The 12,500-nt window shown below is 46.8% G+C and overlaps 1 protein-coding gene across 1 annotated transcript; it reads left to right on the top strand.

Moving 5' to 3' along the window:
- The first annotated feature begins 810 nt into the window (after positions 1 to 810).
- On the top strand, positions 811 to 3,591 carry LOC127768091 (transcription factor ILI6). Its single transcript, XM_052293614.1, has 3 exons — positions 811 to 886; positions 2,384 to 2,813; positions 3,195 to 3,591. The coding sequence occupies exons 2-3, from the start codon at positions 2,688 to 2,690 to the stop codon at positions 3,345 to 3,347; spliced, it is 279 nt and encodes a 92-aa protein (XP_052149574.1). The 5' UTR covers positions 811 to 886; positions 2,384 to 2,687; the 3' UTR covers positions 3,348 to 3,591.
- The last annotated feature ends 8,909 nt before the right edge of the window (positions 3,592 to 12,500 follow it).

The following is a 12,500-nucleotide window of genomic DNA, read 5'->3' as shown; positions in this document are numbered from 1 at the left end:
GCAGCTGTTGTTAAATGAAGAAAGCACTTGGAATACACCCAGTAGTTGCACTTTACCTGCTGGAGAGATGCATTGACTGGTCAAATTCTGAATGATTGCTCTGAGTTGTGCAGCAACTGTTTCCTGGAATGATTCATTTGCTTCAAGATCTATACATAATACTTAATAACTATTAAGTTTGTAAACATATAGGGTGCCATATATATATATATATATATATATATATATATATATATATATATATATATATATATATATATATATATATATATATATATATATATATATATTTTGAAGAGAATATAGGGTGCCATATAGTCCCCTGCATCTAGCCCTCCTTGCATACAGAACTAAATGTTGTGTAATTAAGATCCACAAATATTCAGATACCTTACATTTGTTAGAGTTGCTTGGAAGCTGAGATTACATGACTATGATATTCAGAATTAAATGCTGAACATTTGTTAGAGTTGCATATAGAGCTAAATGTTGCCAAGACTAATTTGTTGCAAATCGTAACCTCCCAAAAGCCATTACAGGTTATGTTTTAAAGCCTCAATACATGGATACCATAGCCATAAAATATTTATACTTATTCTCTGTTCCCATTGTTTAACATGTAACTGACTGAAAAGCTTGCTCACTGTATTTTGTTATCAGGTCTAACTTGAGCAACAGAACAGGAATGGCAGTGCAGGGACCTGATGCATCTGCCCTGATATCGGTTCTCGTTCTCCCTGATAGTTTAAGGAGTAATAACACCTACAGTGTGACCCATGCCTGTATTGATTATCAGGCGCCACAAGACATGGGCTGTGGATGCCAGATGATTGGAGAAGAGACCAGCCAGCATCGTGACACTGCTGAGTCTGATACACATCATGAGGTAATCAGCACTTTAAAATTACTTGATCCGGTTACTTATGTTAGGTCATCAACTGATGGTTTCATCAGCAAGCATAGTAATTCTATATGACACAGGAGCACGTTTCTAGAGGACAGAGACTTTCATGATTCTATTTTCCTTGTTTGGTATCAAAGGTGTTTAGAACCATGTAGCTTAGTTATATAAATATGAATTAAACTATAAGCAAAATAACTATACATTGTCTAGGAAGCAAGTCCTGTTGACTGCTTCACCCTGCGTTGTTTTTCCTCTGGACGGCCACGGGCGGCTAGCCGGGGAGGCGTGGCAGACCACATTTGGCCGGCGCGGCAGCGGCGGTAGGAGTGCTCGGAGGCCAGCTCGACGCATAGAGGCGCGGGCTAGTGGCAGCGGAGGTCGGCACGGCGCGAGGAGGCGCAGCTGGCGGTAGCTTGGCGCGAGGAGGCGTGGGCGGTGGCGGGAGGCTAGCTTGGCGCGATGAGGCGTGGCCAGCAGTGGAGGAGGCCGACACGGTGCGAGGAGGAGCTACCAGTGGGTGCGGTACGGTCTACGGCGCATGAAGGCTGGCCGGCGGGGGGTGCCGGTGTAGTGGTCCCACATGTCGGCAGAGGTTGGACAGTGTGGAGCATCGGGGCGCCAGCCATGGACTCGCAGGTGGTGAGCGGCGGGTGAAAACCCAGCCCAGCCTCAGCCAGGCCGGCAACAGTGACGCTCAAAGCGTCATTCCCCTTCTGGGGGCGTTATCATGCCGTCTCATCCCTCGTGTGTGGACGTTGGGTGAAAGTCCAGTCTCGGTTCTCTTTGAGACCTTGACGGACGACGGCGGCAGTGTTTTCGTCGCTTCTCTCCTTGGAGACGTCGTTTAGGTATCCCCTAGCTGAAACCCCCCATCCAATTGGTGCAAACTCTCTCTAGATTTCTTCCTCCTGTGGCGGCGCCCTAGTCTCTACAAATTGGCCACGTCGGAGGGCTTAGAAGGACAGGAGTTCCATTCTTCTCTCTCACCCTCTCTCCCTGACTCCTGAAGACTTGGATAGAGCGGGGCTTTGTGTTGATTGTAAGGGTTGGATTTTGGGGGATCTCAGCTGTGTTTCTTTGTTTGCCTAGAGGCGGTCGGTCACGCTTAGCGGCTGCCGGCCCGGTGCTAGCCTTTTCTTGGTTCTGTGTTGGCACTGTTGATGTGTGGATGGTGGTATATTTTTTTCCTTTTTCCTGGTTACGACCTTCCAGGGTTGTAATCTTGTAATTTTTCTCCTGCTCTATCAATAGAACCTCGCACCGTCTTGTGTGAGTCGTTCAAAAAAAAAAAAGAGCTCCTAGTCCTGATTAGGAAGACAAGAGGTGTATGCTTCATGCATGGCTGTATACTGAATCCTAGACATGGATACAAAGCCATCCATCAATAAATGTAGCCTCACCATTTTTTTTCATATACATATATATTATTAAATATCAAATGTGGGGGAAAATAATAATTAATCCACACATTTTTTGTAGGCCAAGTAACATGGTTTGCGTGGTTCTTTCTGACAGTGTAGGCCTCCAAGTCGCCTTCTCACTCTCCCTCTTGCCTGATCTCATCAGGTTCCTCTATTTGCAGCTAGTAGTAGTCTATTTAACACGCCAGTAGCCACCCATTTCTTTCTCCCGTGCGGCTGTCTTGTGTTTCTCAAACTTTGTCTTACGCCAGCCAACCGTAAACAGACACTGTCTGCGCGTCTCTCTTGCAAGAACAGCTAGCTCTCCCATACATCTCTCCTACGTTGGCTGAGATCGATTGCTGCCACCTACATTGGCCGATATGTCAAGCCGGAGGTCACGGTCGAGGCAGTCAGGCTCGTCGAGGATCACCGACGAGCAAATCAGCGATCTTGTATCCAAGTTGCAGGATCTCCTCCCCGAGGCTCGACTCCGGAGCAATGATAGAGTATGTAATTCTATGCACTAAATGGTTAATTGCTCCACAAATTCCCAGTCTAAATAACAGCTCGAATTTATTCTAGTTATAATAGATTAGCATTATTCACCGTTCACTCTAGCTTTGACCACATTAAGATGGGGGTAGAACATGATCGGTTGTTACACCTACTGCCTTGGCAAAAGAAAAATAGCAGCGCAAGTTGAATGCTCCTTATTTCTAATTCCTAAGCAGAAGTTGAAGATCATATGAACTGATGTTACCAATCGACTTATCGACTATGTCAAACAATCCAAGCATCGCATCATTTTGCATTCCTTTTTCCTTCAACAATTGTAATTAAGCACCAAATCTCAAGAGCTGACAGAGAAATCTTCTCTTCAAATCCAGGTGCCATCTTCGAGGGTTCTGCAGGAGACTTGCAACTACATCAGGAGCTTGCATCAGGAGGTCGACGACCTGAGCGAGAGGCTGTCGGAGCTGCTGGCCACGTCCGACATGAGCAGCGCGCAGGCGGCGATCATCCGCAGCCTTCTGATGTAGCCGCCGGCGGCCGTCGTCGCCACATTGTCTTTTGCTGCTGGGCAATCAGCGCGCACACACCCTCGGAATGTTTGTAGCTTAGAGAGTGATCTTAATTAGTACTGGAGGAGCAGGGATTCCTAATTCACTCTACGTTCATAAGTAATGTAATGTTGTTGTCATGTCATCTTCTAAACCAGATCAATCTTTTTTGTGTACTTAATCAAAATCCATCCTGATTCGTGCAAAGTTAATACAGTACCATTTTTTGTGTGTTTTTTTGCTGCTATGTGTACAGTATAGTACCAACCTCGCCGGCTTAGGAATTGCCAGCGAGTTGCCTCTTTCGGCGCTGGCTGAATGTACACACTGCTGCCCCTTTTGGCACAGGAAGATTCTTAGGAGTTGTCTTTCAGTTTGGCAGCAGGGTGCTTTGCTAATGCCAGATTCCTCTCTCTCTATTTCCTAAGTATCTTACAAATGCGAGCTCTCAATTTGTGCAAGAGCGACAAAAGCGTCGCAATTATCAGTCCATGGCCAACTGATTAATCATTTAATCACAAACACTTGCTCGGTTGCTCCATATTGTACCGTGTTTGCCGCAAAAAACAAAAATGCCAGTTTGATTTACACTTTGGAAGCACGGTTTCCATATTTGCTAATGCCAAATATCTGTAGTACAGTACTCCCTCCGTCCAAAAAAAAAGAGAAACCCTGGGTTTTCGTGTCCCAAATAAAGGGAAACCCTGGGTTTTCATGTCCAACTTTAACGGTCCGTCTTATATGAAATTTTTTTATAATTCGTATTTTCATTATTGTTAGATGATAAAACATGATTAATATTTTATGTGACTTGTCTTTTTAATTTTTTTATAATTTTTTTAAATAAGACGGACGGTCAAACGTTAGACACGGAAATCAGGTTTGTCTTTTTTTTAGGATGGAGGGAGCAGTAATTAGTAAACCGTGCCAGCCTAGCCGAGCGTGTAACTTAAAAATTACATTGGCCGTTGAAAGGATTTCGTTAGCTGAAAAAAAAAAAACAAAAATGCCTGTTTGATTTACCCTTTGGTCAGTCTGTGAAGAAATATCTGGTAGCAGTAAACCGTGCCAGCCTAGCCGAGATTGTAACTTAGAGCAGATACAATAGTAGATTATTAGTCAAGCTATAAACATATTTTAATAAGATAAAAGATGAGATAGAAAAGCAGTGGGTTACAGATCTGTAACCAGTTGCAGCATGGACTCCAAGATACAGTGTATGTATGACAGATGAGATTATATATTAATAATATAGTAAGCAACTGTTGTATAAATTGACGATTAGATTGACTATAGATGAATTGGAGTCAATAGTAGGCTATACTATTAAACTTGCTCTTAAATATCACATTGGCCGTTGAAAGGATATGATTAGCTGCAGAGCCGATAAGATTTTCAATTGATTCTAGGTGGGAAGAAAGAACCGGGAGCTAGATGATTCGTTAGTATCGGTAGCATCATTTTAGAAACGAACCCTAGAGATTCTGCTATCCTATCCTCCGTGCTCCCCAGGCTCCCGGCGTCGTCGTCGTCCCTACACTTCGCACCCAGTAGGCACTACCACCCTATCGTTGCAGGTCAAATGAACTAGGCTACTAGGCGCTAGGTAGCTCTAGTACAAGTGAAGTATTCTATCAAGAGAAGATCAATAACCCTCGTGCACACATGCCACTAGTCCACTACTCCACTACCAGTGTTGAGCAACAAACCAACCAGAAGCTTTTGCTGCACGGGTGCATATGCCGCTGTCTTATCGTTGGGATTTTACGGTGTTTATTTTTGGTGCAGAGAGAGGCTTTTCAGAAAGTTGGCAACTCCGCCTAGTGAAAAAGCAGCGCGTGACGCGTCGACGCACGCGACTACGCGACGAGAGTTAGCGGCGCCGGAGGCGGAGACAAGACACCGACCGCAAGATGGGCCGTGCGTTCGATCTGCCCGCGAGGAGCAGACGAGCCGGCCTCTATCCACGCGCGGTGAACGGGGCCGGCCCGGGAGAATATCTGGGCTACGCGCTGGTGTGACGCACGCGACGTGGAGAGGGGAGGCGGAGTATCGTATAGAAACAAGTGTAATTTGACCCTCGGAACAATATTGATAGTAGTATTTATTTACGTGAAATACCAGTTATCAAAAGAAAATAAAGTAAAGCCCACTTGTCATACTCCCCTCACTCTCTCTCTCTCTTTTTCCTTCTACACCCCGCTTTCACTCTACCCGTTTTATCGCCAATAGCCATGGGGTGCACGACAGCGAGCACCAACTAGGTGACAGCAGCAGTAACCCGATGCGTCGCATGCCTTCTGTGTCAAGCGGTGCCCCGACGAGGAGCGGTTGTCTTGAGCACCTCCTTGTTTGCGGCACAATTCCGGCGGTGGAGACGGTGATGGCATGGTGGGCCAGTGGAAGGCATCGGAGGATGTAGGGAGCGCGTTCCACACTTCCACTCCTTGTCCGCGCTCTGTGCCACCACTGCTGCACCCTTCCATCGACGACGTAAAGCATGGGAGGCGAGAGGATGGATGGGCCAGCGCATGACTTCTTTTCCTCCTCCCCGATAGCAACCAGGCAACGCCCAACACCCCCAACACTGGACATCAGACGACGCCCGACACCCCTGACACCTGACATGGAGTAGAAAGAGGAAGAGGGAAGGATGATCGTGGTGAGGACAACGGGGCGGACCGGTCCGATGCCATCCCCAACCGAGCTAGCCACCAAATGCTAGATCCGATGTGGCGGGACAAAGCAAGCTTGCCTCTGTCCCTCTTCTTCGTTGATAGCTCCTCTTCTCCCCGAGCGCCGTGCATCGAGATAGGTACGACGAGAATCTTGGCACAACCAATCTTCTTCCCCAACTTCCTCTAGTCGGGACTGCCCACGCAAAGCCACGGTTGGGAGGCCCTAACGCGTGACAGCGGCCTAGCCTCAAGCAAAGCGGCGACAACTTGGCCTTGAGGTGGACCGATGGCACGGCAGAAGCCGGAGCGACAACGTGGCCTCGAGGCGGAGTGGTGGTTGGGCGCTCCTGACGCGTGGTGGTGGCCTGGCCTCGAGTGGAGCAGCGGTGGCTCAGCTTTTGAGGCGAAGCAACGTTGCAGCTTGGAGGTGGAGCGACGATGGACCGGCCTAGAGGCGAGACGGCGACTTGCTGCGCCCAGACACTGCCGCCGTTGAGAGACGTGGCACGACGGAGGGCGTTGTTGAAGTCCCCGTCGTCCTTGGCTCGCCCCACCGCCTCTATCGTCAGTGGCTTCCGCCGCATGCCATTTACTCACGATCGATGCCATGTAGGCCCCATGTGCTGACTTAGCTGGTTGGACTAGGTTAATGAGCCACGTTAGTGAAAACCACCGAGGAAGACATTTTGAAAATACTCACACTGACATGTGGGGCTCATATGCTGACTTAACCGGTTTGACTAGGCCAATGAGCCACGTCAGTGAAAATCACCGAGGAAATCATTTTAAAAATATTCAACATATGGGCCCCATATGCCGACTTTAGACAGTTGAACTAGATCAATGAATGTGAAAATCACCGAGGAAATCATTTTATAATGGTTTTTAATAGTTGGGAACAAAGATATCTTATATTTATGGTTGAGGGATAAATTAAATTGGACCCTTATCTGCCCGCCCGAATTTTTTATTTATAGTAATTAATAAGTCTTGAATTAAATAAGTGGTAAATCTTAAATTGAATTTGTAAAAATAGGATGAATGTTGTTGTTTCAAAGGGCGTCTAGATTTGGACGGTGTTCTAAGAAGTGTCCAGAGGTGGATGCTGTACCGAAGCACGTCCAGGCTCGGTTTGGGGCGCCCATGCCGCCATGCGGAGAGGTGCCATTGTGGACTCTCCTCTCCTCGGGCCCAATGTTGGTGCAGGGCTCGGGCAAGGTGCTGCCATGCCCGCCGTTCACCTCGACTCTGGGAGACTGCAACAGCCGCCTTCCGGTTTCCGCCTCCACAACGTCAGGAATCTGCCGTTGCAGTTCACCTCAACTCATCTCGAAGGCTCTCGAATCCAGAGAGGACACCGCCGCTTTCTGCCTTCACGCCGGGAGGTCGCAGCTGCTATCCACGTTCTGGTTGAGTCATGCTGGAACAATAACCCACTCGTGCCGGCTTGTGTTGCGTCGTCTGTCCGCCCCTCTTGGTTCCTAACAGCAAGTCCAGGCATCGCCTCACTCCAGGTGGCTGGCCGAGCAAGTATGCTCAGTTCATAGATCTTGGTATTCAGGTGTATATATTCTGCAATAGAAAGCTTACAAAGAATACAAAATTACGAAGGGTAGGACGCAAACATCCTCCTTCTATCAGATCATCTATTGCCCGATGACTTCCAATCTCTGGCCTGTTGCAAAAGGAAAAAAAAAGCATCGATCGAAGACCTCGCATGCAGTTCATCTGGCGGCCGCTTCTCAAGATTCAGTCAGCCGCTTCGCTAGATTCAGTCAGCAGAGAGCTCGATGCGTAGTAAACAATGGACCAGAACAAAAACCAAACTAATCAAATATCTCAAAATAAAAGTGGTGGCTATTCACATATGACCCCGAGTAGAGTGTCCGTCATGCGGAACAGCGGAAGCATTGAAGGAGGGCCGGGGGATGGCGACCCTGTCTGGCAGATCAGGTAGAGAGCGGTGCCTGCTCGGCAAGCAAGCAATCAACGAGAGACAATAGTATGCATATGAGTAATGAGGTAGAGTTCGACCATTATGTGATTGGATCCAAAGTCCAATCTTAGTCCAGTGAATTGGATGGCTCTTTGAGGTCTTCAACTGCAGCATTATGGACGCCCTTGTAAGAAGCGTCCCCATCTGGACGTTGTCTACAACAGCGTCCACACCTGGACGCCCTATGCAATAGCGTCCTTCCTATTTTCATAAAAATTGACTTTGCTTTATTATATATTTAATTTCTGCATTATTAATTATTATGAATAAAAAATTCGGTCCGCCCGCACTCCCGAGCGGTACACGGCCCGTCACGGGAGAAAATCTGGGCTCCGCGGTTCCGCGCCCGCGCGACCACCGACCACGCGCGCGCCCGCTCCCGCTCCCGCGTCGATCGGCCGAAACGCCGGAACGGTGCGCGCGGGATCACGGGCCGGCTGCCCGGCCACGGGAGATTTTGGGTCGGGGTGACGAAGCGAGCGAGGCCGGCCGGTGCAGTGAAAGTGAAGCCCACCGCGCGCCTACGTACCCAACCGGCCGCGCGCGGCGCGCGTACGAAGAAACGTGGCTACGTGTGGCCTTCCTGGTCGGCGAGTCCGCCGCGCGCGCGCGCGTCCCCGGCCGCCCGCCCGCGTACGTACGTATCTCGCGCCGTGGCAGGAGAGGCACCAGCTAGTACCAGGCATGTCATATTTGTCACACACACCGCACGGTGACGACGTACGAAGCGATTAGGAGATTTGCAGGAATAAAGGCCGCGCCCCCACACACTCTGCGTCTGCGTACACATCCATCGATCGACCATACGAATATGTTCAAGAGAAGAATGGGGTAACACGATCACCTGGCAGGGTATATCAATCGTGGATGGATCTAGGCCAGTGGGATATAGGGGCGTGTCTGAAGTTGACAACACCTACCCTGTGGCAGGTGCATGTACACGACGCATATATATGTATATGATAATATATAAAGTCTTCTGTATGATTGCAGCATCCGATCCTAAGAGCACTTCTTACAGCATCCTTTGGCTTTCCATCAATCAGTGCCCTCCCAACATCCACATTCCACGCGGTCAAAAAGCACATCAAGCCAACATCACTGCACTGTGCTCATAATACAGGCCATACAGGTATAGGCTGCCTCACTGGTTCGATATGCTTCGGCCAAAACCAATTCGATCCAAGGGTGTATAGTTCTCAAAGGAAAAAAGATCCAAGGGTGTATAGGATCTGGACCTATCAGAGACATTCAAATTAAAGGACTTTTTGATGGTAAGAATCGATCATACTTTTGCGGAACTCTAGGGTTACACGCTTCAACACAATAAACGTTTCGTTTCGAATTTCTCCCGAGCAGACCTCCAACTTGAGATACAATGAATCTTTTCTGTTCATAAAGAAAAAAAAATTAGGTTTGGATCCAAAGGTACGGTTAAGACCAATTGTAGAAAGTGGGTGATACGTTTTTGTATTTCTATGAGAAAAAAAATACGACATCCACAAATCTTAGTAGTAAGTTATCGTCGTCGTATCACGTGTATCAAATTCTTATTAATAAGGAATAATAAACTAGTAAAACTTCATAGCCCTCCGTATCTTTGCGGTTATCGAATATTTTTTGGTTCTCGTGTGTGCGACACGTGTAAACGTAGGTACAAAAGCTTCTCGTAGTTGGTGACAAGAACCGAATGGGTTGTCTCTCAGTTATTTCTCTGTATACCTATGCCCTAGGGCTTTTAAAGATGGTCATGGTTGATAGAAAATGATATGGTGTCTATGCCGGTTTGGTAAACCATATAGATCTTGTGCAAATAAGGAGTAGGGCTAGCTTGTAAGGCACTACTTAGTACTACGAGGATTCATACAAAGTTCCATGTGTAGATAGAGCGGGATAAACATGAGAAATAAACATATTCTCAACTAGATAACTATATGGTAGACGACCATCTTCCAATTTACAATATATATCTTTCATTGGGTAGGTAATGGGAATAATCATGCAATTTATTTATCTCGTCTCTTAAGTTGCTTTGTTACACAATCGTCTAAAATTATGTAGCTAGCCCCTTAATGGAAAGAAATAATTTATAAACAACTCAAACACACTTTCCCTTCCTCATTTCCCCATTCCCTATATATCCATGACCCCATTGCGATCGTGCCACCTCGGCCCCAACACCGTCATATGTCCCAGCCTGTTGCCGCCAAACATCGCAACCCAATCTCCATAGCCCCCCAGTCTGCGCCGACCATCCCAACCCATAATCAGTGGCTCCTCACCCTCACCAGCACTATTGTCTTCGTCCTCTCCAATGTCTTTGGTATCTCCGGTTATCATCGCCTCCACTAATCTTTGTCCACCTCAATTGACACGTCCTTGGCTGCGTTGGCATCCTCAAGTACTCATCGGATTCGTCCACTGCCAAGTCCTCCTCCTCGTGGCAGCTTCCCCATGGCCATGACCTTATTCTCCTTAACGATGACATATTTCTCAAGTGTTCTCCAGATCTGACTATGGCACCAGGTTTTCTGTTGCAGTGGCTCCACGAAATGCCTACCGGATCTGTCGGTGGTGGGCCATGGTCGATTGCAGCATGCTCGTTTGTGAATTTCCTGAGACGCCGCGCTCTTTCTCCATCTCCCTTTTGGACCACCTACTTTAATTTCTTTGGGCCTTCACGTGGCTTGCAGATGTTACTTTGACACCTATAAAGCCACTCTCAAACTTCAATTCACCCGTGGCACTGCGCCTACCTTGGATGAAACACACTATGAATGTAATATATACTGTTGCTCTCTAAAACCAACCGCGAATGCTAGAGGAGTTAACAGCAAATACAAGAAAGGATAATCGAGATCCTCTATAATACTATATGTGCAGTACTACTCACTGACATGTGAATCGACTGTCAGTGAGTCGATATGTTGTGAACAATACTGCACATGTATGGCACTACAAGAGTACCTGCATGGAAGGAAGAAGCGTCACCCCCCGCGCGCGCGGCGAGCACACGCGCTAGTCGCGGTAGCGCGCCCTGCGATCGAGGACATAATTGGCCACGTTGATTCTTCCTTATCCATCCATGCAAGCATGGCAGACCATTCCTCCATTCCATTTCGATCGATTTTAACTCCTCGGTATTGCAAACCCGATAGCCTCGGTATGCCAAATCTTGGTGTTACGGATGGATGCATGGATGATGTGGTTGACCAACCCGTCGTCAGTTGTTCATTGATCATACGCATCTGAGAAAGAAAGAGACTTTCCGTCTTTCTTTACCTTCCAATCCCCGTTGACTTGGATCATGTCATGCAGCTATCTGAGTGAATTGTTTAATTAAGCAAGAGACATTCCTCGCTTGCACTGCACCGGCCGGGCACAGAACAAATTGTCACTGTCGCGGTACTGAATTATTCAGACAATCTGGCTGCATCTCCTCATTTTACAGCATCAGTTAGACAAGCCACCTTTTTTCCAGTAGTATGGGTTATGTGTAGGTTTGCTGCATACTCCTATATAGGAGTATCGCTTTAGGGAATCAATGTGCAGGTTCCCATAGAGTTCCAGCTGAATGCTTCAGAAGGAATTGAATGTCCACACTGCAGATTTGTAGATGTAGATATCGAGAAGCATAGCCTTATATCTGCATGCATGGACTTGGATATTTTTCTCTCTTATCTGATAGCCCATGTATAGCTCTATATCTGCACAACACTTTACCATGCACATATATTTGCATCTAGCTACAACTCCGTCAGACATCTAGCTAGCTAGGAGGTGTGTGCAACAAGAACAATATCATATCTCACACCTTTTCCGAAAACTTCAATGTCAAAACCGCGGCATCATATCTCCATTGACGTGGTTTTCTCTTTTTCCAGAGAAGAAAAAACATGCATGTTCAGTAGTACGAATTATACTCTACTGCAAATGCCAGGAAATATTAATTGGGACAAAAACGACGAAATGAACACTGTATTAACCCGATGCAAACTGTCTAAAAGTAGCGTTTAATTAAGCTGACCATTGCGACCGACCGACCGAATTGAATCGAGTCTCCAAAAGAAAAAGAGAAAATGCCCTTCTCCTGCATGCATGCAGTCCTTGGTGCAGCAGTGACCTCACTGAATTTTGTTTGTTCTTGGCTAGGGACTGCTTGGAATTGGATTTTAGTCTAGCAAAATTTGACTCCAACATGGGAGCATGTGAGATATACATGTCATTGATCACATCACTGTACTGCTCTGTATCTTTTCATACCAACTACCATAATATGGTAGCCCAAGTAGTGGAAATTAAAGAAAGCACAACTCCATATCTCGATCCATCTATCCCTTATCACTATATATATCTATATCATTATCCCGTAGCTATTTTACAATATCACAAATATATAAAAAGATTTAGTTTTTTTAAGGAGTGAATATGTTCGTTTCAGTTTGACTATAATTTCCT

This window comes from Oryza glaberrima, chromosome 3 (assembly GCF_000147395.1).
Source record: "Oryza glaberrima chromosome 3, OglaRS2, whole genome shotgun sequence".
In the NCBI taxonomy this organism is placed as follows: Eukaryota; Viridiplantae; Streptophyta; class Magnoliopsida; order Poales; family Poaceae; genus Oryza; species Oryza glaberrima.
The sequence above is the reverse complement of the archived record's forward strand: the minus strand, read 5'-3'. Positions and strand labels throughout refer to the sequence as shown.

Bases quoted from the DNA above. Each gene is read 5' to 3' on its own strand.
- LOC127768091 (XM_052293614.1), top strand. From the start codon at position 2,688: ATGTCAAGCCGGAGGTCACGGTCGAGGCAGTCAGGCTCGTCGAGGATC. The intron at 2,814-3,194 runs GTATGTAATTCT...CTTCAAATCCAG, and splicing joins GACTCCGGAGCAATGATAGA to GTGCCATCTTCGAGGGTTCT.